The sequence below is a fragment of the Python bivittatus genome, unplaced genomic scaffold (assembly GCF_059951505.1).
Source record: "Python bivittatus isolate LINGU-HERP-01145 unplaced genomic scaffold, Pbiv_v1 ctg000610_np1212, whole genome shotgun sequence".
NCBI classification, from domain to species: domain Eukaryota; kingdom Metazoa; phylum Chordata; class Lepidosauria; order Squamata; family Pythonidae; genus Python; species Python bivittatus.
In genome coordinates this window covers 28,503,028-28,529,365 of record NW_028277088.1, presented here as the reverse complement: position 1 = coordinate 28,529,365, position 26,338 = coordinate 28,503,028, and the positions used below count along the sequence as shown (strand labels likewise).

General features: G+C 38.8%; 2 protein-coding genes across 4 annotated transcripts in view; one reads left to right on the top strand and one right to left on the bottom strand.

Moving 5' to 3' along the window:
- The first annotated feature begins 152 nt into the window (after positions 1 to 152).
- ANKMY2 (ankyrin repeat and MYND domain containing 2) lies at positions 153 to 24,088 on the top strand. 3 transcript variants are annotated; one of them, XR_015797850.1, is made up of 11 exons: positions 153 to 470; positions 7,922 to 7,986; positions 9,327 to 9,465; positions 10,253 to 10,351; positions 10,951 to 11,111; positions 14,034 to 14,248; positions 14,682 to 14,817; positions 16,718 to 16,846; positions 17,614 to 17,734; positions 18,622 to 18,895; positions 20,786 to 20,919. XR_015797850.1 is itself a non-coding variant. In XM_007430359.3 (10 exons), the coding sequence occupies exons 1-10, from the start codon at positions 404 to 406 to the stop codon at positions 21,004 to 21,006; spliced, it is 1,353 nt and encodes a 450-aa protein (XP_007430421.1). In that variant the 5' UTR covers positions 153 to 403; the 3' UTR covers positions 21,007 to 24,088. The 3 variants fall into 3 exon arrangements, 1 of the variants encoding a protein (XP_007430421.1); XR_015797849.1 differs by having other exon boundaries at positions 18,617 to 18,895; XM_007430359.3 differs by lacking the exon at positions 18,622 to 18,895 and having other exon boundaries at positions 20,786 to 24,088.
- LRRC72 (leucine rich repeat containing 72) overlaps positions 24,088 to 26,338 on the bottom strand; it is a 21,184-nt gene continuing 18,933 nt past the window's right edge. The window contains exon 9 of the mRNA XM_007430367.3: positions 24,088 to 25,935. Coding sequence (XP_007430429.1) covers positions 25,770 to 25,935 — 166 coding nt within the window. The 3' untranslated portion in view covers positions 24,088 to 25,769. The remainder of the gene's footprint in view (positions 25,936 to 26,338) is intronic.

Sequence of the window (26,338 nt, the reverse complement as noted above, 5' to 3'; positions counted from 1 at the left end):
GCACCATTATAGCTGAAGAGGGGGAGATTGATCCTAGCCACGTGGAAGAGCAGCATGTCCAGTTTAGCATGTTCCTATGCTTCTGCTTCTGCTTTGTCCCTCGCGCACATACGCGTGATCGACCACGCCGTTCAGGCGCCGTAAAGGGATGCATTCCGTGTTATTGCCCCCCGTGTGCCACTCTGGCTTTGAACCTCCTCCCCGCTGTCTCAAGGTGACGCGAGCGACGAGGTCGGAGCGCGCGCGGACAGGGTCTCGTAAAGCACAACACAGGAAGCGTCCAAGTTGCTCCAGCTGATCGGCCGCGGTTTGCTTTTTCCGCCCTCCGGGGCAAGGCACGCTCCATTTTATTACTATCGGCGGGAGAGAGAGAAAGAAACGAAGGAAACACATAAGATAGGCGATGGCGCTTCCAAAGAAAGGCGACTTGAATGAGGAGGAGAAAGCGTTGCTGGAAGTCATTGGCAAAGGTGAGTCGTTTGCAACGTGCTACCGGCTCAGTTTGCATTCGCTCGGTTGCTTGCTTGTTCAGGCCCAGACGGCGAAGCTTTTGTCCCTCGCGGTTGGAATGGCTGGAAGCATCTGCTTTTGCTGGCTGCAGCGGATCGCTATGCAAACCTCGTGGGTTAGGCCCGGGTGCCTCTTAAGACGGGTTGTTTTTTGAGAGCGAGCCTAAGGTTTAGCAAGGTGCAGCTTGTTCAAGTACAAGAGAAGGAGGATAACAGATCGGCGGAGAGGTTGCTAATTCAGGTCTTTCTGGGCACTGAACTTAAGCAGGGCTTGGCCGCTACTCAGGTGCCATTAAATCTAGGCCTGGTCGTGTATATGTTTTTGCTGTATTTTTGACCTGCAGTGCATTCTTCCTGGGGTTATCAGACCTTTTAACGACCTACAAGAGGAGGCTCAATTCTTATTTTATTATTCCCAAATTTTGCTCATCATGCTAGCAAGTGCTTACTTTCAGGGGACATTTTGCTGTAAGTTACAGAGAAATAACCTGAACTTCTGTTGTGCTCAAAGCAAAAAACAACCACTTTTTGCCCAAAGTTGTGGCAAATCTGATTAAAGCATACGTCTAAATGCAGCAGCAAGTATAAAATATTTTTTTTTATTAAATTGGGTTAGTATTGGGATTAAAAACAAAAATAAAGAAATAAAAAACAAACATGTTCAAGGCGAATCACTCTTAACCATTACAGAACAGGCTCATCTAAAGCCACAGCCCCATGCCTAAAGGGGAAAAACCAGATTTTTCAGCACCTTACAGAAGGCTATCAGAGTCACCTGAATCTTGGAGGTTGTGCTGTTCCACAGGGCAGGTGCTGCAAAAGATAAGGCACATCTTCTGGGTCCCATTAGATGGCATGGGTTCATAGGAGGGATTTGGAACATGTCCACCCTGCCAGATCTTGTGGGATGGGCAGAAATAATCAGAGATAGGCAATCCTGTAAGTAACCCAGCCATGCACCCTGAAGGGCTTTATTGTATAAATGATAACCAGCAATTTGAATTCCACTCAAAAGCCTGTTGGGAGCAACTCACAAAGTAATGGTGCAACTCACGAGGTAATGGTGTTACATGAGTGTATCATGCTGCACCCATAACTATCTGCGCAACTGTATTCTGGAACAATTGTAGCCTCTGAGTGGTCTTCAAGGGCAGCTCCATGTACAGTGCATTCCAATAGTCCAAACAGGAGGTTACCAAAGAATGAGTGACTATGAGCAGGGCCTCCCAATCCAGGCATAAAGACAGTTGGCACTCAGGATGGATTTGTGCCAAGGTGCTCCTAGCCACAACTGCCACCTGCTCTTTCAGCAGGTCCCAAGAGTCCAAGAGGACTTCCAAGATGCAACTAAGATCTATGTGGGGGAGTGCCACTCTGTCCTGAACAAATGATTGAAAATTCCCTGATCTGGAGGGGTATCTTAAAACCTAGAGCCATTTAGTCGTTCTAGGGTTAAGTCAAAGCCTGTTCTTTCATATCCAGGCTGCTACAGCCTTCAGAAACTGAGAAAGAACCTTAACAGCATAACTTGGTTTACTAAAGTTAGAGTTGTGTATCTGAGTAACAGCAACATATTGATGATACTTAAACCCATACTGACAAATAATCTCACCTAACAGTTTCATGTAAATGTTAAATATGAGTAGGGGGAGAGTTGAGCCCTGAGGAACTCTGCAAAACAGGAACCTAGGGCTAGATCTTCCCCCCCTCCAATGCCAACTGGAACCAGCCTCTCAGATTAGGCACATTATGGGTCCCGTCTGCTAAAGAGTTTCATCTGACAGGACACAGGAAGTGGGCCTTTTCTGCCGTGGCACCCACCCTTTGGAACATTATTTCACCCAAGGTGAGATTAGCCCTGATCCTACTGGCATTTCGGAAATATCTGAAAACTTGGTTTGTTCAGCAGGTTTGGGGAGTCTGCAAGATGGTTACACTGTATGTAGGATGCTGGTCTGTTCTCCCACGGTTTTATTTTTTATTTTGTTTTTATTTGTACTTGTGTCTAACTTTTTACCTGTTGTTGTAATTGTTTTAACTGACTCTGTGTTGTATGCTACTCAGAGTTATATTTGTGAGATGGACAGCTATATAAATCTGATAAATAAAGAGTACTATAACAACATCATGTTCCCTACTCTCAATCCTCTAAATTGGTTGAGAATACTATGATTCATGTCACTGAAGGCCACTCATAGATCAAGGAGGCCCAGGATGGCTGCATCAACTCTATTCCAATCCTGCCAAAGATCATCAAGTGTGATCAATGCTGTCTCAGTACTATAGCCATGTCTGAAACCCAACTGAAAAAGGTCCAGATAATCTGTTTCTTCCAGAGCCCTCTGAATCTGCAACTTGATCACCTTCTCAAGAGCCTTCCCTAAAAAGGGAAAATTAGAGACTGGACAAAAATAGTGCAGCACTATTGGATCCAATAAGTTTCTTGATATGGGGATGAACCACTTCATCTTTAAGAGCCAGTAGGTTTACCGTTGTCTGGATCCAACCGCATGTTGGTCTCCCAGAAAGCCTTGACCTGCAAGGAGGAACATAGATATAATACACAACTAGCCATACCCACAGCCTCAAGGAATCCATCAGATTCCTGAAGACCAACAGACTCAAACACTTTTCAGATTACCAAGCCAGACCATGCCTCAGTCAACTCCAAAGGACCCACACAGCCAGAGTGCAGTTCAGAGGGGATCCAAGTAATTTTATCCAGCAGATACCTTAAATAGTCCTCATAGATGTTCCTCTGGCCCCTTCTTATCTAGGAGGGACTGGGTCACCTTGAACAGGGCTATTTGCAGATGTAGTAATGGAAAAATAGTTATGTTTTGCCACTCTTATTAGCAAAGGTAATCTTAATAAATTCTCTTAACCGTGCTCGGTTCAGTTAGCTCCTTGTTTTCTTCCAAGTGTCTCTTCTGCTGTTTCATCTCCTGGCATTCTTCTGTTCCAAGTATTGGCTAAGGCATCAGTCAAACCATGCAGCAGATTGCCAGGAACAACTCCAAATTCCCTCTGAAACTCAGCAAAATCCATCATGTGCCTGGGGCAGGCCAATCAAATAGGTCTTTTCTCTCTGCAGTGGGGAGCCATTGCAAAGAACTCTAAGGCTGTCGAAAAGCGATCTGCCCATGACAAAGGATTGATGCTAACATCCCCCATCTCCAGATACTGCTGCCACTACCCTGAGACAAAATCCAGATATGTTGTAACATGTAACTTCTGCAGTGACTTGGGCCTTCAGTAATCTGGATCAGGTCCATAGTTGCTATGAACTCCTGAACTACCTTCAACCAGGGAAAGCAGATTGAAGTCCTCCAGTAGCATAGGTCTGGGGAGTTCTATTACCAGTTTGGCCAAAACATCAAGCAGCTCAGATGGGGAAGTCATTATGCAACAGGGAGGCTGGTACAAAAGTAGCAATCCCATCTTAAACCTAAAGCCCACCTTTACAACCCAGCCCCCAACACCTATCCACGTTTCAGCAATACATGCCAAGTTATCCTTCTCCTCTGTTATTCAGTCCTGAAAAAGACAAGCCTTTTTACAAGTTGAGCTGGCATTCAGTGGCAGCAGCTGGAAACCCATGCCATTGAAGGTCGGATGACTATGCATTGGGGCAGAGCTTAGGGGCTGGAATACCAAATTGGTATAAAACACCAAGACTGCTTTCCCTGAGAGTGGTTTCCTGTTTCCCACCTTATCTTATTGCCTGCCCTCCCCCTCCCCAAAAATCAGCCTCTCCATCTCACATTCCATAATTAGTTGACTAGGCTGGATACCTTGTTAATGTGTGTAGCTCTAGTTGCAAAAACGTATTGGCAGGTAAAGAATTTAAAACCATAAATTACCTGCTTTATCATTCTCTCTTATAATTAACAGATGGACTACTGGTGGCAAAACTTGTAATTGGTGACAGATTGTGTTTCTTATTCTATATTCTTTTATAATAGTATATTGATTCTGTTTTTATAATTACTTAGTATGTGACAGCCAGTTCACGCTACCTGAAAATCATTGACATGATGAGTTTCAAACCATGTGCTTGCCAACTGCATGCTCAAAATTGCATTGAGCTGAACAGGTGGCTGCTTTGTAAAACATGGTATGTGTACTTCAGATTTTCTAATCTGGTTTGCTCCAGACAAGTTGAATTGCATTTTCCTTAATGCTCCTAAGGTTTAGATTCATATTTTGGGGCTTATAAATTCATCATTACTCCCAGAGGCTAAAATGGGATACCTTTCATCACCTTAGATTGATACTTCAGTAATGACCGTACTGAGGCATAAGTAGTCTTTTAACAGTTATTCTTATTCTGGAAACATCCCATTTGGAATGTTGAAATCTACTATACAGGTGGGTGCCTTCAAAAATGGTTCAGAAACTTCAGCCAGAATATTCACTGACATTGGATATCATGATCATATTATGCCATCTTCATACTGAAAAAAATCTTCTGAGGCTCTTCCTTCAATGTTCTTGCCAGATAAGGCAATGGAGTCACTACAACAGAGGGTATTTTTAAGTAATGATGAAAAATGGAATATTTTCCCAAGAACAAATTTGCTTGCTGCCAGAATTATGGTATTTTTGGCTCCAAGTGTAGACCTAACTTTAAGAACTAATTTTAGATGCTTGACTTGATGGCTTTGCTTTCAACTGTTATGTTCTTCTGTTGGTTTTATTCTTTTATTTAACTGTTTATTTGTTTTGCTTGGTATAGCTCAGGGAAATATGGTCACAGGGGTAGCTTTAAATGTAATAAATAAAATTGAGGGATAGCATTAATTTATGCTATTATTTTTATTTATGTAATCAATAGAATTAAGAGATATTAGTGAAAGGAAAAAATCCTCCTTCCTCCCACAGAATCAAGTATAGTTTCCTTTTATCTTGATGGTTTTTTTCATGGTATTGTGAAGTGGAGTTGATGGAAATTTTTAAGTACTGTCATTTTTTTAGATTACTGTATACGCTTATATTTTTCTGTTTATAGAAGTATGGGAGACTAAAATTCTTATCCAGACTTAATGCATGTACTCCACTAGGGGCTTCTTCCGAGTAGGCATTGTTAGATAATTGTATTTTGCATCAGTTTCTTTCATACATGCAGTTTTTTTGGCAAATACCACTTTATACTACTTTATGCTACTGTACTTAGAGCAACCTAGCACTTAATAAGTTGTTTGCATATTAAATGGATCAAGGAATTATGTACAGATTGGCAGACTGACCAAAAATAGTCAGTTTGCTTTGTTTCTCAATTGAGTGCTGAAGTTAAATGAATCCTGGTGAAACAGGAATCTGGCAAATAGTGCTGAATGCAGTTAAGATTGTATCCTTTAAGTGCAGTTATAGCAGGCAAAAAATTTTCTGCCTATCTTATGCCCAGGCTATATTCTTATAACCCGCTTTAATAAGATAATTTTTAGTACTTTCTGTGAACCCAGAAACGCAGTCAGTGGGATCACAGTGAGACCATTTAACGCAGAACAACATGTATGAATCATCACTCAAAGCATCTTTGTCCAATGAGGACACTGTGTTTGTATGAAATCAGAAACATGACTTCTGAGCGAATGGTCCTTCTCTACACAATCAGTCCACAAAGGAAGTAAATTAGAGAAATAGAGTGACCAAAAGTGCAAGGCTCTCAATTGTAAAGTTTACTGTCAATGTTTATTAGTCACACAGTACACTTCCCAAATGCTGATTGGCTAAAGCACCCCAAGCCAGTTCTGCTGTCTGCCTCCCTAATGGGGACTGAAGTTAGGCAGAGGCCAAATCCTCCAAAAGTTGGCCCTTGACCCAGTTGTGTTTTTCCAACAGTAAGGTGACGTGACTGGTGGCCATCTGAGTTAAATGTGTGTTTTGTGATTGCGGCCTTAGTCTATGTCAATTTCAGATGTGTGGACTTCAACTCCCAGAATTCCCCAGCCAGCAATGTCTATATTAAGAATTGGAGAAAAGACCTAATGTAAAAAACCTTGAACAAATTTTAGCCAAAATAATTTTGTAGTTTTTATTTCTTAATAATAAAGTTCATGGAATAATTTTAATTTACTGTCTTAAAGATTTTTATTAAAGTTCAAAAGTGTGGTATAGTGATTAGAATATTGGACTAGAGCTGGAAATGTGATGGAATGTATCTATGAAGAGGGTGATGTGGTGGATAGCAACAGAGATCAAGGCTATCAGGAGGGAGGAGGTGCACTCCAGGAAGGGAAAGGAGACAAAAGACAACACAGTCCGCAAGGGGAGCGTGGGAAGCATAAGAGGTTCAGGATAGCCACTCCCTAGAATCTTCCAGGGTATATCCACTAGTTGCGGTAGTATAGATTTAGTCTGGCAAAATTCTGTCTATATGGTGTAAGCAAATAAAGGAACTTAACTCAACTGGACCGTTTCACCATTGTTCTTGGGCTGGGCCTGCAGGAAAAAACTCAAGGCTCAGTCATGACCTGTGAATGTAAATCTATATGCTACTAAAACTCTCACTGTATATCTGTTTGTCTGTTTGTACCCTCAAGTTAGCCCAAATGGTCCATAACACCGCAACAGTTTTTGAATCAAGTTACATAAAATCTGCTAACTTAAAGAATATGTAAAAGATGCAGGACCCATTACTACTGTGCTATTGAAATTTCCATGATGTTCAATCCAGTTTTATTTGTAAAGTTGTGGCCGTTGCAGTGGTCACGTGGTTGTGATTTTCAGTGCTCCCTGCCAGCTTCCCACGAGCAAAGTCAGTGGGGAAGCCAGCAGGAAGTTGGAAGTTGCTCCCGCTCCCACTGCTTTTTTGCCCACCTGTGGTCATTCTGTTTATCTGTTAAGGTAAGTAAATATTGACTTATTATTGAAGTTGTTTGCCACTGCAATTATTTTTTTATTTATTACATATACTCAGACAATCACAGGACCGTCCAGCATTGGGGTAAAAAAAATTTGGTCAGCCTAAAATTTAATGTTCATTCTGGTCACATCAGACTACACTACCTTTCTCTCAGAGAATGATCCAATTGGTCTCAGGGCTTTCTAGTATTTTCTAAGGTTTATGGGGATTCAGTTAAAAAGAAAGAGAAAAACTATATAAGTACATTAAACAACTTGGAAGAAAATGCAGAATGCAAATATAATACAGGTAGTCCCCAATTTAAAAATGAGTTCTGTTCCCAAGGTCTGTCCTTAAGTCGAATTTGTATGTAAGCCAGAACAGTATTATTGTATAATACTGTATAAGTAATATTGTGTATTAACTCAAACTACTGTGTATTTACCTTGAATTTTGCTGCAGTAGACTCCGTTCTTAACTATGGGTCATCCATAAACTGGGTATTCTTAACCCACATACATGTTTCTTTTTATGATTCCTTCTCATGAACTTTTTTTCCCTTCAGGAAACACTGAAGAAGCTTCAAAACTCCTTGGCAGCAAGACTGTCCGTGTGAATTGTTTAGATGAGGTAACATTTGGGGGAATTATATTTTTGATCTAAACAGGATAATATGTATGAAGTCTGCACACTGGTAGGTTTCTTAAGCCAAATAAAATTTACCAAGAATTTTCACTACGAACTTAAGATCCAGGAAGTAGCAAGTATTTGAATTGCATTTAATCTTGAGTAAGAATGATCACTTTTAGATGAGTAATAGCATTATTAGAATTGATACAAATGATAGAAAAGCATGTGTAAGCTTTAGATTCTCCAGAATTTTTCATGGTGAAGTGGTAGAAAACTTGGAAGTTTATAAACTTTTGTATCATTCTAGTTGGTTCTAATACAGTTATTATCTACCTATGGATTTTGGATATTTTTTTTCCTAATGGACCAACTCTACCTTTTTGTTTAACAGTAGTTAAATTATTGTTCCATATTTGCCCTTACCTTTTTTTCATTCTTTGCTGTTAAAAAGAAAAAGAAATGTGAAATGCCTAAAGAGATATAATATACAGATATTGTTGGAATGAAATAATATCATATTTAAAATGCAATCCTATGCATGTTTACTCAGAAATAAGCTCCATTGAATTTGTAGCCATAAAAAGATTGCAGTGTAACTTTTCCAAGTGCATTAGTTCTTTTAAAATATATTCTTTATTTCTTTTGTTAATGTCAATGTTAATTATCTCCTGACATCATTTTTAAAGCTTCTAGTTTTCCAAGCTATAAAGTCCAAATGCCTCTTCAACCTGTCTATTTCCAAATATGTATATTCAAATAAAGCTTAGGATATTGTATTTTCAGTTCATATGTTCTGAGAAGACAGGAAAGTATTGACACCCATAGTTTAAACAGTCTTTCCTGGTCTGAGCAGCCAACTTTGTCAGAGTTCTAAGCCTATGTTCTATTTACTTATTCAAATATTGCTTCCCATTAAAAATCTCAAAGTAGTTTGCAAGAAAATTCAAAATAATTAAACAATATGCTAAAGCAAATTGACATAAAATAGACACTAAAATATTATACAAAATATTCACGATGTAATGAACAGAAAATTCATAAAAGTGACTAAAAGTAGCAATCGTGAAATAAAAAATAGAGGAAAAAAACTTGTTTTTAACAACTGAGTTATATTAAGGCAATGGAGTTAAAACTACTTTTGTGAAGCTGTGTAACAGGATGAATATACTGTTCACTTGCATTCTCACCTGATCTTAGGGCTTCCCCACACTTTAGCTTTAGGATTCTAACAATTAATACTTTTTTTGTCAGTCCACATAACAAATCAATATTGTGTGTCTTACTATGGCACTACAACTAAAAAACAAATGGACACTTGCATTTGTACCTTCTTTCATTAGCATGGAATGACCCCTCTAATGCACGCAGCATATAAAGGTAAAGTTGATATATGCAGACTCTTACTGCGGCATGGAGCTGATGTAAACTGCAATGATCACGAACATGGATATACTGCCTTAATGTTTGCTGGACTCTCAGGTAAATATAACCTTTTCTTTTTTCTGTTAATTATAGCTACCTATTTATGCAAAGAAAAAGAAACCTGTTCTTTTCTGGGAGGCTACAGAAGTGTTATGAAGAGTTTGCTTTCCATTAAATACATAAAAGTAGTCATTCTCAGTTTGATCTGATGTCATAAGAATCTCTTAACGATGCATATATTTTTAAAGTTATATTTTATTTTTATTTGAGCTGTGTTGGTAGAAAAAGAGCAGATAGTAACAGAATTTGAGCAAATCAAAGTTTGTTTTTGTCGGGTATTTTAATCTGCTATAAGATTATGGAGCTTGATTTAATATAAATTGAGTGATGGGTCTTAATGATGTCCATAGAACCTGGCTGCTTTCTCATCCATATATTAGGATTATTTTTGATGTGATAATCACATATTTTTCTCCTAATGGGGGAACATGCAGAATCAAGTCTTTGGTATCAGAATTGACCAGAGGAATGGCAGAGGGGGAGAGAGAATAGCAGCCAAACAAAGTTCCAGGGAGCAAGAGTTGAAGATAATTTGTTGATACTTGTTTCAACTTTGCAAAGAGAAATGGCCATGTTCTATGTCTGCAGATGCTTCCAACTGAAGCTACAGTAGGGAGAGAAAAGAATTTGAACCAGTGTAATTGGTTCTGTTGAAAAACCAAATGTTTGGTTTCTTTCTTGTTAGTAGAAGGGTTAAGTTTTAATACCTATCAGAGGGAACCATATTTCACTGATAGTTTGTGCAAACATCGTTAAAAAGTCTAAATAAAGCTTCTTCGTTTAGGCAACAAAGAAATAACCTGGATGATGTTAGAGGCTGGAGCAGAGATGGATGTTGTCAATTCTGTGGGGAGAACAGCAGCTCAGATGGCTGCCTTTGTGGGTAAAGACAAAGGGTGTCTCTATTTTTCATTTATTTATTGCATTTATAGCTCACTCTTCTGCTTGTCTAAATATTCAAGGCAAATATTCTTCTGCCCATTCTTTAAAACTATTAGAAAATGGAACTTGATGTGTACCATACATTAAATTAAATCAGTGTGACAAAAATGTGAATTTTGGGGGAAGGAAGAGCCTTTTACTCTTCCTTTTAGCTAACATGTCCATACACCATTTTGCTTCTGAATTCGTGCTACTTTCATATAAAATTGTGAAATATTTCTAGAAGTATTAAATCCTTGTCTGGTTACAGATTTTTAGATTGGATTTGTATAGTGCATTTGACTGAGCAAACACTAGCCTGTAAAATGGCAATGAGTTTAAAATTACATGTCAAAAATGAATCTTCCTATTTTAGATCCTGAGTTTTCTATTCAAGAGAGTTGATTTGATTCTATCAATTATTAGCTAATAAGTTATTTTTACTCTCTTCCTCAGTATTTTTAGCAAATTTTGCTTCATCACCGAATGACCAGTTTTAATCATGAATAATCCTATAGATAGTCTTTCACTTCATAAAGGGAAATCATTTTCTCTCTTTAGGTCAACATGACTGTGTAACAGTTATCAACAATTTCTTTCCTCGGGAAAAACTAAACTACTACACAAAACCACAAGGACTAGATAAAGAACCCAAACTTCCAGTTAAACTAGCTGGACCTCTGCATAAGATCATTACAACTACTAATTTGCATCCTGTTAAGGTACAGTATGTCATGTTTTTCTGACATGTTGTCAGGTAATTGGACCTGCAAGAATGAAGCTAATCCCATGACATACTTAATCTGTATCTTGTGGCTGATTTCATGATTCTGGGCATTTTTATCATTGTATAGTCCAGTCCTCTTTGCAGTAGCTTTAGTGTCTCATTTTCACATGATATTGTATGCATGTAAATAGGTCCTGCTTGAAATTCACAAACACTTTTTGTTTTGTTTTTTTGCTGTGATATCCACAGATTTGTTACCTTTAAGAGATCCCAGATTTTTGAATATATAGACCAGTGTTTTTCAAACTTGGCAACTTTAAGATATGTGGAGTTCAACTCCCAGAATTCCACAGCCTGCAGGAATTCTGGGAGTTGAACTCCACATATCTTAAAAGTTGCCAAGTTTGAAAAACACAGGTAGAGACCAACCTTTCTCAACTGGTTGCCCTCTAGAAGTGTTGCATTTCTCAAATTATTAGCTAGTAGCCATTTTGGATTGGAATTTTTACAGTTGTAGTCAGAACACATCTGGAGGTTACTAGGCTAGATAGGCTCATGTTGTTCTTTCTTCTTCTAAACAAAATCACATTAAAAGTATATGTCAATGTGAGATTTATTTTAACTGAAACAGTTCTTATGAAGCCCTATATTTTCAGCAAGAAGTGTGTGTTTGCATGTTAGAACATTGTTTTCAAGTACCAGATGAAAGATTCATTCAATATGATTATATGATTATTTGTTTATTTTATTATATTTCTACTTTGCCTCAATCAAATGGCTCTTGGTGGATTACAGGATATATTAAAAAAAATGTTACAGTATCCATGGTGAGGTTCAAACCAGTGATAACAATGATAACCACATCAGCCCTCACTTAGAACTGTAAGTACACCAAAAAATGACAAGGAACAAAAAATAAAACAAGAAATGGAAAGCAAGTTGGCATAAGTTATTGACTCAAGGACAGGCCCACTGAAGCAACTCAGTTTTTAAAAGATTCTGGAAAACTGGCAGGGACAAGGCCATTCTGATCTCAATCAGGAGGCTGTTCCAAAGTAATGGCGCGGCCACAAAGTAACAATGCCACCTAGCCTGAGTCTCCCAAACCTCTCAGAAGTGTGCAGTTACACAAAGTTTCTCCCTAGCGGTTCTAACTGATTGGGCTGATATTGGTTGGAGCAGATAATCTGCAAGGTATCCAGATGCCAAGCCATAAAGGGCTTTATAGGTCAACACTAGCATCTTAAATTGTACTTGGAAACTTACTGGTAACCATTTGCAGGCCTGCAAAATTGGTGTTATATACTCCCAGACAGGTGCCAGTAAGCACGTGGGATGTTGCATTCTGGACCGTTTGCAGTTTCCAAGTACTGTAGACTGTAAGGACAGCCCCATGGAAAGTGTACTGTAGAACTTAATATGCGTGTTAATGACAACATAGGTTACTATGGGTAAGTCCTCTTGCCCCAGGTATGGCCACAATTGTGTACCCACCATAGATGGGCACAGGTCCCTCTGGCCACAGCCTCCATGCACCACTCAGTTCCACTGACAAAAAATACAGCTTGATATTTATTGACTAAACATCATAACATTTCACTGGCAAAAACAGGCTAAAAGGCAGGGAAAAAGAGTGAGGAAGAGATGAATGACAGGCAATATTTTATATTATTTTCATCTCTATCTCTCAAAAGGCACAGAACTTTGCAGAGACTTGGAAACAATAGTGTGGGTAACTAGCATGACAGTCCCAAAGAGAGTGGCCTTTGGATATTCCTGGTTTAACCTTTTTATGTACACAGCAGTAGCAGAATAGTGGTGAAAAGTAGGACATCAGGTGATCCCACCTCTTCTCTGCACCATTAATGAAACAATTTGGTGGATGGGGATGATGCATCCCAAGTAAATATCTTCTTAAGCAAAACAAAAATATAGTGCATGCAGTCCTGTTAAACTGAGCCGTTACTAGTTACTTGTAATACTTACGTCAAACAATTAATTTAGAAAATAATTAACATTATTTATTTATTCAATTTACGTAGCCTCCCATCTCACATTTGTGATTCTGGGCGGCTTACAATTAAAATATAAACAGTACCAAAAAACCAGAAAATAAAGCAATCATATAAACAATACAAAAACTAAAAAATAATTAAAACAATTAAAAACCATAGAATGCAGTCAGCAGGAGAGCAGTCATTCACGACAGTACATCCATTTTGTGGGCTCCACATCACTCTCTGATCCCCAGGCCAGATGGTAAAGCCAGGTCTTCAGGCCCTTCCAAAAGGCCATCAAAGTCGGGGTCAGTCTGACTTTGGGGGAATGATGTTCCATAGGGCGCATGCGGCAGCAGAGGCCCTCCTCCTAGGTACCATCAGATGAAACTTTAGTAGACAAAACCCCAAACAAACCTCTTCTCCTGAACCTGATGGTAGAGATAGATATCACTAGGGAGAGGTGGTCCCTCAAATAACCCAGCCTCGTGCCATGTAGGGCTTTATCGGTTATCACCAGCACCTTGAATTGGACCTGGAAGCAAATTGGTAACCAATGCAGCTCACAAAGCAGAGATATAACATGCACAGATGTAGATGTGCACATAACTGCCCGCGCCACTGCATTTTGCACCAACTGAAGCTTCCAACTACTCTTCAAGGGCAGCCCCCATGTGGAGTGCATTACAGTAATCCAAAAGGGAGGTGACCAGGGCATGAGTGACTGAGTGTAGAGCTTCCTGGTCCAGGAATGGGCGCAACTGGCACACAACTTGAAGCTGTACAAAGGCCCTCCTAGCCACGACTGCCACCTACTCTTCAAGCAGGAGTCATGAGTCCAGAAGGACCCCCAGATTGTGCACCACGTCTGCCTGGGGAAATTCAATTTATCGGGTATATCTCGTTAATGTTTTCTATAGATTGTTTTGCTGGTGAAAGAAAATCCTCTTTTGGCAGAAGTTGAGGCAATGCAGAAATGCTACAAAGTATTGGATCTGATCTGTGAGAAGTGCATGAAGCAGAGAGAGATGAATGAAGTCCTTGCAATGAAAATGCACTATATTAGTTGCATTTTCAAAAAATGTATCCTTTTCCTTAAGGAACGAGAAGACAAATTGGATGGATTAATCAAAAGGTATGATTGTTTTTCAGTAGATGGCTGCTTTCAATACAGTGTATTATTAGCTCTGCACAAGTCATAGAATACTGTTAGTATGAACATCCAGCTATGAAACTGGAGCCTTCCCGTTAAGTCACTGGAATGGATGCATGACTTGACAGGGAAGGTAAGTGTGCCTTCCTTTTTAGTTTTGTATTAGTAAGCTGCAGCTGAAGGAAAATTTACATGGTTATACATAGTACATTCTTTGGAAATTAGGGTCCAATGCTATTATCTTTGAGGGTGAATGAATATGCAGCACTCACAAAACTACTTCTAATATAAATAGGTACATGTACTGTAGCTTCTCCTTATGCTGTGATTTTGCACATAACATTTGCACCATGAGTAGGAAGAAAGAAATGTGGGCAACTTATGTAACTTCAGCTGTATTCAACTTTAATTTCAGCCTGTTAAAAGGCAGAGAGAGAGATGGTTTTCCAGTTTATCAAGAGAAGATCATCAGAGAATCTATTCGGAAATTTCCTTACTGTGAAGCTACCTTGCTTCAGCAACTTGTGAGAAGCATTGCTCCTGTTGAAATTGTGAGTGTGTCTTGATGAACAGTACGTTCGTTGTTCTGCACGAATTGGCTCAACATTTAGAATCTGCAAGATAATTTCTTGGTGTGCATTCTTCAGATATGTTCAATGTAACCAGATTCTAATTTTTAATGTGAGAAAGGGGTTGAGGGGGGCGGTTTAGTTTCTGCAACTGTGGTTCTTTGATTATCTCAGAGAACTGTTCCGTCCTCGCTCCTGATGTTTTTCAGAAATGTGTCTTTCCTTTTACCTTAGCTCAGCTCCTGCTAACCTTTTCAGTTTCAACGACTCATATGGCAGCCATGAAAACCTAAGATACCAGATGATATTATGGACTATTCTAGTCTCACCTAGCTAATTATTTGGAGGCAAATCAACTAGCACTTAGCACAAACAGGAATCAATCTGGCTGCTGCTGCAGGAAAAAGAGAGCAGTCTAAGGAGATGCTTCAGTGCCTCTGTTAAAAGGCAGCACCTAATCCAGCTCGAAAGCTTACCTGAGAACAAGCAGGCAACAAAGATACAGAAGCAGCGTCTGTATTTCCAAACCTATGGTGCTTTGTCCTTGTCTTCCCTCTCCTATTAGCACAGGGAAGGGATATGAAATCATGCCTTACAAATCCTCACAGGTCTGATGGAAGGCAGTGAGAGGAGCAATGCAGAGAAGAATGGCAGCAGCATCCCACAGAAACAAAATACGGGCTTAGCACAACACATCTTCTTAATAACACATAATAGAAAACAGGATGAGTAGTAACCTGCTTGTTAATCTCATTCCATAACTGCCCAGTTCATGAAGAAGCCCATTTCAGGTAATGGATGAAAAATATCATTGCTCAAAAATATTAAGGCAGAACACGTTGTGGGAACTCCTGGCAGTTTAGCTGATTGGTCCATCAGTTATATAATCCAGGAACGAGCGTGGGCACCAAACCCTCAATCCTTTCAACAGATTGCCTCCAGATTTAGCTATCTGCAGGATAACACATAATGTCCCAGTTCATGTCAAGATTCACCGCCAGGGACATGTGGCTGGATGCTTTCATGACAGACTGGCTGATGGGCCTTCTGTATGCATTTTCCTTTACTGTGATAATTTCCAAATAACACAGAAGTTCTGACAAGCAGAGTTCATAATTATTCTGGTGATACCTGGCCTTGGTCCCCTTGCTTTCCAGATTATCTAGATTAAGCAGGGTGAGACTGGCAAACACTGCATTGGAAGGAGCTGTTGATTCAGGGACAAGTCATATGGTCTCAGCCAAACCTACTGTCTGACCACATGGCCAGGCCTGCACAGTTTAGGTTATTCATCAGTGGGTCTCCTTTCTTCAGCATTTTTTTTCTTAGAAAGCTTCAGTTAATAGATTTATAACTACTTGAAAGGGAGTTTTGGCTTGATATGTCACTAAGAATCAAGATTGATCAGGCAAGTTCTTTGTAGTCTTGCCTTTTCTTTTGGCGAGTTGGATTACAGGTCTGCGCACCATTATATTAAGCACCAGGCAGCCGTTTTAAATAGCATCTTGGGATATGTAGAGAAAATATCTTTTTACACACACACACACACACACACTCATTCATTCATTCTATATATAGAGAGAGAAATATATATTTCTATATATTCTCTTTTTAAACATTTTCTCAAGAGCAAAATTAGTCTACTTATAGAGTATAGATTCATTAAATGAAACCTCTATTAGGTCCTTTCAGTGGAAACAGAATTTAGAAATTTTGTTCTAAATCATTTCATCTTTTGCAGGATGCCTAGTGTTAAGGTAGATGCATGCCAGGTGCTTTTTTAAAAAAAACTGGAGCACAGAGTTTTTCCCTTTGGGCTTGGAGTTATAATTGTTGTAAGCAAACTTGAAAACTGCAGTTTTGTCTCCCCTTGTTTCTCCAGGGTTCTGATCCTACAGCTTTTTCTGTACTTACACAAGCTATTACTGGCCAAGTAGGCTTTGTAGAAGCTGAATTTTGTACAACATGTGGGGAAAAAGGAGCAGGCAAAAGGTGTTCCATATGCAAAATGGTAAGAATATGCAGGTAAACTCCAGTAAACAAATCGCTTACTGTATATACACTCTATTCCCCTTTAAGTGCAAATCACAACATGCAAAATACAAGCAAAAGAGATCACTCTCCATACTTTATTATCCTTACAGACTATTCATGCTTCTGCCATATCCATACAATAATTCATATTGCCTTTTGTTCTTCACACACTTCATACTTCTCTCTTTTTGAGGTTTTTCACAACTATGTATTTCTTGGTCTTCCTCTTGACCCATTTACTTTTCCTTCACACTTCTATAACCATCCCCATTGCATTTTATGTTCTTCTTGAGATACTCAACTCCCGCTTCCATGTAACAGTGGGCAGAAGCCCATTCTCACACACAGCCATTTTTTGCTTCTTTCAACCACAGTTTATTTCTACCTATCTTTCTCCTATCACTTGTATGTTCTGAATTTTTTTCCATTTTCCCATCCTTGGTAAATACTTACTAAGGTACACAAAATTATCTACAAATGAGTGACAAAGTTGTCACACATTTGTATACAGTTGATGGTGCTGTATCTTAATCTGCAAAACTAATTTCAACCTTTAAAATGAAAACAAGAAAATAACTTCTCAGTCCTGAAATTCCAACTGCATGAGCAAACAAAAGGCAAATATTTATTTAAAAAATCTCAGTCTTTTTTTTTTTCTTATTGTAAAGGGATGCTTCTAGTACCTTAGGTAAATATAGCTCATTTTAAAAATCAGAATGTTAACATACTTTTGTTGATTTTCAGGTCATTTACTGTGATCAGACCTGCCAGAAAATGCACTGGTTTACACACAAGAAATCATGCAGCATGCTAAAGACGACTTATGAGAAGCAGATGGTAGAATCAGCCAAAGAAAAAAATAAAGGTTGAGATGCATTGTTATTTCAAGAGCATTTAGGAACATGTCCTTTGTGGTGGGAAGTATATTCAAAACAAACTAATAACTAAAACAAATGCTGAGTGCTAAAACAGCACGACTAAATCTTTGCACTAGTAGGGGGTTATTATATTTTTATCTTTGTCAAAATTCGTCCATCCCTCTCACACCACATAATAAGCTTCTTCAAACAGATTTATCTTCAGAAAACATTTTGTACATGGTATGTGATATGTTGTTAGCAGTTTCTTGATGAAATTTTTCCAAATAGACTTTTTGGAATCTTGAACTCTATGCTGATATTCTTTCTTGATCTTTATCTTTTTCCTGGCATTTTACTTTCATCTGAAAATTTGATTTTTGGCAAGTGTGAATATTGGTTGATGCACGTAGTCCTTAGGTTACAACCATTTGTTCAGTGACCATTCAAATTTACAACGGCACTGAAAAAATGGACTTACGACCATTTATGACCTTTGTAGTGTCCCTTAGTCACGTGATTGCCATTACAGTCAGTACGCATTGTCTTGTAACTGACCTGTTGTTTTCCTTCCCTCACCACCACCCCACCCCCGCAGAGAGGAGAGATTGGAGAGGAAGGTATTACAAGAGAGTAAGCAGGCACACAATTGGGAAGAGACATCTAAAGCGCATCTAAAGCAATGCGCTGGTGCTGGCAGGCGTTGGTGCTGGCAGCCACTAGTGCACTTGGCAAACAGCTGGTGTATTCCCCATTGTGTGCCTGTTTACTCCCTTATAATCAATTATTGTCCAGTTTCTCTGCTCAGGGCGGGGGGGGGGATGCCAGGCACAGGAGAGATTGCCTATAGTAATCTCTGGTGTTTTTTTCTTCCCTCCCCCTTCTCGTAGAGCAGAGAGATTCTAGGGAGATGATGTTCCAAAAGTGAGGCAGCGCCTTCCACCCAGGGACCCACCTCCTGGGCCAGCCAGCTGGGCTTCCTCACAGCTCAGTACCCCATTGAGGGAGTGATTGATGGCCATCCGACAGAGTGTCTCCCGGCCCTGCCAAAACTGGGCTCTGGCCGCTTGCCAAATCCCGACTTCTTGCAGTCCCCTCCTTTTGGTCAAACTTTTCCTTGCAGTGAACCAGCTGCGGACACTGGGACGTCATCCTTTTGCCAAGGCCAGGTAACTTTCCCATACAGCTCCCATCCCACCAAAATGGAAAATACCGGCCATGGTAACTATCCAGTGTGGGATAAGCATTTCAAAGGGTGGGGGAGTGGTTAGGAGCCAAACAAAAACCAAAGGTGAAACTGATTAGTCTTGTCAGTTTCAAGCCAGAAAGCAGAGTCATGGTCACTTGATTTCCCACTTAGCAACTGCTTTGCTTAGCAACAAAGTTGCTGCACCCAATTGTGGTTGTTAAACAAAGACTACCTGTATTCCTGCCATTTGCTAAAAATAAGCAAAAAGGAAAACTGGCAGTCTCCTTGATAAAGGTTTTATATTGGCTGTCTTGAGGGGCTCAGTTTTTGAATTATTTATTTACTTTATTATTTTTCTGTGGCTGACCAAGGTCACCCAGCTGGTTTTGTGTCTAAGGTTGGACTAGAATTCATAGTCTCCTGGTTTCTAGCCTTGTGCCTTAACCACTACACCAAACTGTTTCTCATTCAGTTTTTGAGTAGGAATAATAAAATATACAATTTGCAAATTAGGTTAAGCAAATTAGGTTAAGCAAATTATCATATAGTACATGATGTCACCCTCACTAAGGAGACCAAAACAGGAAACCAACTCCACAGGAAGACTTAGGACTACAGGTAATCCTCACTTAACAATGGTAATTGGGGCCAGAATTTCCATCGCTAAGCAATGTGGTCGTAAAGTGCTACATCACATGACTGTGCCGCTTAGCAACAGTAGTTTTGGCAGTCCCCAGTTACTGTCAAGTGACGATCTCATGTGATCATGACTCCCAACTTCCTGCTGGCTTCTCCATTGACTTTGCTTGTGGGAAGCCATCAGGAAATGCTGCAAATCGTGATTACTACCGTGGGATGCTGCGCCAGTACGAAATCCGGTCTGAGTGCCAAGTGCCTAGATCATAATCACATGACTGCAGGGGCACTGCAATGGCCGAAAGTTAGAGGACTGGTTATAAGTACCATTCATTCAGGGCCGTCACAAGTTCGAATGGTTGCTGAACAAGTGGTCGTTAAATGAGGGCCATCTGTACTTTTATTGAGAGTAGCTATAATAACAGAATTTTGCCAAACTGATTGTGTTGTACTTGTGCCCATTTTTGCATGTGCACATACACACACACTCATTCATTATAGTCAATCAGGGAAGTGTATGCCTCAGCCACTTCTGAATATCTTGTTTCTTGTGACTTAAAAAAATATTTCAGCCCCTTTTGCCTAGGTAATATTCCTGTCAAGGGCATCTTCCTAACTCTCTACACATAATTATTGGCAAGATCCTTGTCAGCAAATAGATGCCATGCATGCAGTAGGTAATACCTAAAGATGAAGTAATTCTATTTTCTTAAAAGTTACATTAACAGAGTCTTGCAAGTCTGAAAGTACATTTCTACCCCCATCGCATTTACAGCCCAAGAAACCAGGGAGAGTCCCTTCTGAGACATTTGCCATGCCCAGATTCCTGCTGCGGGGTAAGGTGCCTCTTATCCGACTGTTGCCCTGGTTGCAGCTCTTCCCCATCTCCCAAGGTCATTCCCACATACCATTACATAATTTGATTGGGCCCATATACTTTGAAACATAACCACACATGTCTACTCACTTTATTCTCCAATAGCAGCTATTTGCTTTACACATTTCTGTTTTGGAGAGATGATACTTGTACTATTAAAAGAATATCACTAACACACATGGCATCACACTTTGGTTAAATTAGACCTTTTAATTTATTTTCATATTGACAGAGATATTACAAAACAGCTTCCAGTATTAGTTGGAATTCAGATTGGATGGTGCCAGTTTTCTGTATTACTTATCAAAATGTATATGATTCTGTTTCACTTGACACATGGTTTTTTTTTTACTCTAGAAGCAGCACAAACTGCAGCATCTACTTTAACAAGTGAGGAACAGTTGACCTCTGAACCTGAAATTCATAAAGACATGGAAATAAAAAGTATAGGAGACCAAACTGAAATGATTCCCAACATGAAAATGACTGCGTCATCTCCAGTAGTTGGTAACTTCCTTGAAGAGGAAATTACTTCAGCAAACATTGTTAATGAAAAAGTTCAAGAATCTGAAGAATAACAGTGCTTTTTAAAGGATGTCATCTAAATTACAATCTGTAGACTGGATTTCACAACACTTATGAGTGCTCAGTGACATACTGTATGTTCTAGAATATGTCAGGTTTTTTAGTCAAGTGTAATTGTCACAGAATCGTAGATTGTGATAAGAGCTTAACCAACTGGCTAAAATCAGAATAGCATAAACCCATCTGTTTTTGTGCCTATCTACCTATATACATTTGAAAAGGAGTTGAAATAGATTCATGCTGCAATATAAGAAAAGCTTTCTATTTAATTGAAGGTACTTAAATTTTGGTGTAATAAATTACCATAATCATATGGGATACAACATCTGAAATATAAATACATTGAGATTCCTAGTCTTCACCTAGTTTTTGAACATGGTTTGCTACTTGCCTGATTCTGTTAAACAATACTGCTAATCCATGTTGGTTTAATTAACTTCAATTATAAGCTTAAAGTTCTCAGTTATAGAGCTTTTTTAAAAAAAAATGATAGTATTTGCTAAAAAATGACAATAACTAGGCTATATTTAAATAAGTACATTAGTGATGCTTTAATAATATCAAATGAATCTTTGAACAGTATCACATAAAGATCTGGAGTAGAGAGGTCTATAACTTGAAGCCAGATTTACTTGGGGGGGGGGAGATAAGGATAATACAACTGAATTCCTCAAGGTTTCTTGAGCTACGGTTGACTTTTGTTATAGTGTATCTCAAATACTCAGATTCAACTTTTAGGAAAAAATAATAAAAGCATGGACTTTTTCAACAATGTGGTGTTGAAAGGTATTCAGAAATGTCAATGTCATGTCAATTTCTCTCTTTGCAAATGGAATGGAAGTACAAATTATGCAGGACAGCTTTTTATTTAGAAAGACTGGAACCAAATTTTAAATATAGTACAAGCTATCTAAAGTTTACCCGTTCACCGCAGTGTCTATGCTTTCAATGAGAGAGAATACAGGCTTTATGGTATAGGGAAGAACTACTCATTTACTCCCTGATAAATCTGTATATATGGATTTTTCACCTGTGCAATAGACTACAGGTAGTTCTCACTTAACAACCATTCATTCAGCGACCGTTCAAAGTTACAACAGCACTCAGCAAATGGTACTTCTACCCAGTTCTTGAAGTTATGGCTGTTGCAGCACCCTCTCAGTCACATGATCAAAATTTTGGCACTTGGCAGCCTGCCTTTATTTACGTCCGCAGCACGCACCTAAAACTCCCCCCACCTACCTGTCTCCCCCTGATCTCTGCTCTTTTGGCCACCCTGCACCCCACCGCCTCCAGCTGACCTTCATTATCTTCCACTATTGCCGAGACACCCCAGCCCAGCCCTTCACCAGGTAGCTGCTGGCCACCTGAGGCCTTTTTTCCAAAGCCTAGGGAAGGCCTCATGAAGCTTCAGGAAGGCTGCATGTGGCTTTGGGAAGGCCTTGGGAAGGGCCAGGCAGGGCACTCCTTGTCAGCTGCGGGACAAAGAAGACAACGAAGGTCAACTAGGGGTAGTGGAGTACAGGGTGGTGGGTATGCAAGGCAAAGTGCAGGTCAGCCAAAAGAGCAGAGATGGGGGGAGATAGATGGGTGGGGGAGTTGAAGTGAGCACAGCAGGGCAGGAGAAATGTGAGTCCTGGCCTAACAACTGCAACTGGGACTACTAAAACTGCTGTCACTAAATGGTGCAGTTGTGATGTTTCGCCTAATGACTCTTGCTGAATGACGGAGTTCAGTAATCCAAATTAGAGTCATTAAGTGAGGAATACCTGTGTACGGTTTCTGAAAATCCATATTCTACATCAAGTATAGTTGGTTTAATATGCAAGCAGGAAATATGGCTGAACTCCCTTGTGTGCAAAATAGTTTGTTACAACTGAAAAGCTAGCATGCTTGGCAGGAAGATTGTATTGTCATTTTTTTTTCTTTGACATACTATTTTATTTAAATATCTTACCTATTTCATTTCCCCATTTGAGCTGTAAGCTTGCTCTAGGCCTTTATGATGAGCTGCTCCATTATTAATCTTGTTTAAAAAAAACCAGCATATACTATAAAAATTACAACGGATATTAAAAAATCCACATGGTATTAATTTAGCATCAATATGGGATTCGTTCAGTCTTTGAACTTGTCACTAAATCTAGACCATATAGAAACATATTGCTCCATCTTTTCATTTTTGGAATATAAAAACATCTCAAAATAACAAACATACCTTGAATCCACTCCTTTATTTTGAGAGGTTTTTTTATTCCTGAGGCTTAATAAAACCAAAGCTCTTCATAAAATGACAAATTCGCTATCTTAGTGAATAAGATAACATTACATGTATACCTTTTAACTGTTACATTTATTTCCAAAACTATTAACATAAGCATTAAGTTGGACGAGATCAAATCATATGAATTAAAGAGCCCTCAAATTCCTCATAATGTCAACACACACACACACAAATGATACCAAATCTTTTAAAAATATTCTTTGAGGATTCCATAAACATGAAACTTATATTTTCTGATGTATTAGCTTCTTTCTTAAATCAATAAGTATGTTTTATGTTTCTTGGACCTGGATCTATTGATTTTCCAAGATTGGATATTCCAATTCTTCATTCCATGTTTCAGGTATATAATACTAATTTTCATTTAATTTCCACTTCATTTAATTTTTAAAATTCCATGTAAAATTGAATTGCTAGTTTTACTTCAAGCACAGTGTCTCTTAAGGATCGTAAGATTCCAGGTACTTCTGAAGCTGCTAAAGGATCTGGTCTATATGTTTTATTACTATATGAGAATTGATTTATTGTGAAGCAGAAGCTATGGGTCAGTCACAGAATACAGTCTCTCAAAAATCTTTAAAACAATCATTATAAATCAACTGATTTAAAGTATTGATCCTTTGTTTGGTCCAGGATTTCCACTAAGACATCTTCCCTGCTATCTTCAAATTTGGATTGTTTGAGTCAATTTCTTTGTGGTTCTGGGTCAAATTTTAATCCTTTATTAATAACAAAATACATCTAACAGCTTTCAAGGGTGGAAATGAAAATCCTTGTTACTATACCTTCACCCTAGAACTTGCTGAGATGTCAAAGGGGTCACACACTAATTGGGCTCAAACAGGGCAATATTCGGAAAAAATTCTCATTTCATAAGAATACATGTTGTAATGAAAGCCAAGTGATAAAGTTGAAAATTAAACCTCAGTTTTGCCAAAAATATTCAAGGGGTTTTGACTGCCATAAATGTGTTTCTCAGTAATATATCTGTATAGAATAATTACCTGGAACTGATATGGCATTCCTCTTAAAATATACATTGCTATTGAAGTAATGCTTTAAAAACATCCAGTTCCAAAGCAAAATTATTAATTAATCCAAACACTGAGCTGGTGAATACTGGGTTACCATTTCTATATATCACTCTACTGCAAAGGACCAGAAGCAGGTTTCAAAATATTTCTGTTGGGTGCTGCCATGTACAGGGTGAGTAATGCTGTTAATTTGTTTAAAATTTTACACTGTTGACAAAATTAGTAATGCAAAAAACTCTCCACACCACTCACTGATAACATGCAAGCCACAGGAAATTCTGGTTAATAGATGCATTCTCCCCACCCACTATACATTTTTTTAAGGATAATTCAACAAGACAACTTTAAGGGGTTTTTTTTGGGGGGGGGAGGATTAGAAAGCTCAGAACATTGTTGCATTTATCTTCATTATCTACATTAACTTGCAGCTATTTTCCAAAGTAGCAAGTAATACTTTTTCTCTCATTTCTACATGAAATACCAGAGATTGAATTTGGGAAGTTCTGTATTATGGATGTACACAAAGCAGAAAATATTTTTTATTGCGAACCCAAAACTAATACATGCTAAATTGTTCTGGACTCACTGTTCTTAGAGGATAAGTAGGACAGTCCCTTAAACAGTTCAGTATTTCAATTGTTTTCCATATTTTTTATTTTTAAATCCATGCAAAACATTGTCAGATTTGTCTCCAAAAGCTAATATTATAACAGGACAAATTTTACCTAAATCTTCCCTAGCTGAAGTAATATGACATAGACTTCTTGCTTGCTGCCCAACTGAGCTGCCTAAAAAATGTCTTTCTATCTTAGTAACTTAGAAGTCTTTAACTATCTATGATAGAGACTGAATCTAAGATCTCCAGAACAGAAAATTATAGTTCAGCCTTAAACTGATCTGTGAAATAAGATTTACTTAGGCTTGTTAGGTAAAGGTGGTCCTATAAACAAAGATACTAATACTTATTTAAGTACTATGATAAAGCCTTGTGGGATGAGATAACCAATCTCATACAGAACACTCTGCCTACAGCTTCACCATTAATATTTCTTAACACTAGAAAGAAGTAAGGACTGGGCCTTTCCAATAGTGATCTCATATCTTTGAAGATGTTTCACAGCAATATCATTATAATATGGTGGCATCATTTTGTGCTATTTTTTGGTGACAAAAATTGGTATTTAAATCTCCATCTACTCTAAAATATCCCCATCCTTTTCAAAGCTATTTCAATAATGTATCATCATTGCCCTATTCACTGCATTCCTGAATCACCCTTATTTTAAACAAGTGTTGTTCTACATTAAGTGTTAAAACAACTAAATAGCATCCCCCCCCCCCCATGCAGTATCTTGAATTGATACTTGGAACAATTAATAGGAATACAATGCGAAAGAAGCTCTTAAAAGAGAGAGAGCTTTCTGGGGGAAACAGGCTCTTATCTGAATCTGATGGTCAATTTCTCTGGCCTTTTCTCTGGATTGCTACCAAGGCGCTTTTCTTCACAGGTGGGCATTTTCCCCCAGTCGACAGTTGAAAATTCCATCATTCCACGCTTCATTGCCCTCACAAAGACAGCATCTTCTGGATTTGCAAATGGAATTCTTTAAAAGTAATCCCCCCCGAAAAGTTAGTAAATGACAATATTCCTATACAGCAATAAAACCAATGGTTAAATAGGTGTTTGCACTGGAATTTAAGCATATTACCTGAAAATAATTGTACAAATGGACTGCCTTTTCCAAAATGAGACTCCCTTTAAGCTCTTCTTCCTTTAGAATCTCAAAATGTGCTCCAAACTCACAACTGAAGTCTGCTCAAATCTCCAGATCTGCTCCAAACCCAAACCTAAATTCTGCTCTGCCCAAGGTCAATTTTTCAATCAGTGTATTTTGTTTGTTTTTGCCCTTGAGCCAGCCCGGCTTTGTGCCTAAGGCAGGACTAGGACTCAGGTTTCCCCACTTCTAGCCACTGCCTTAACTAGCTCTCAGTATATTTTGTACCATG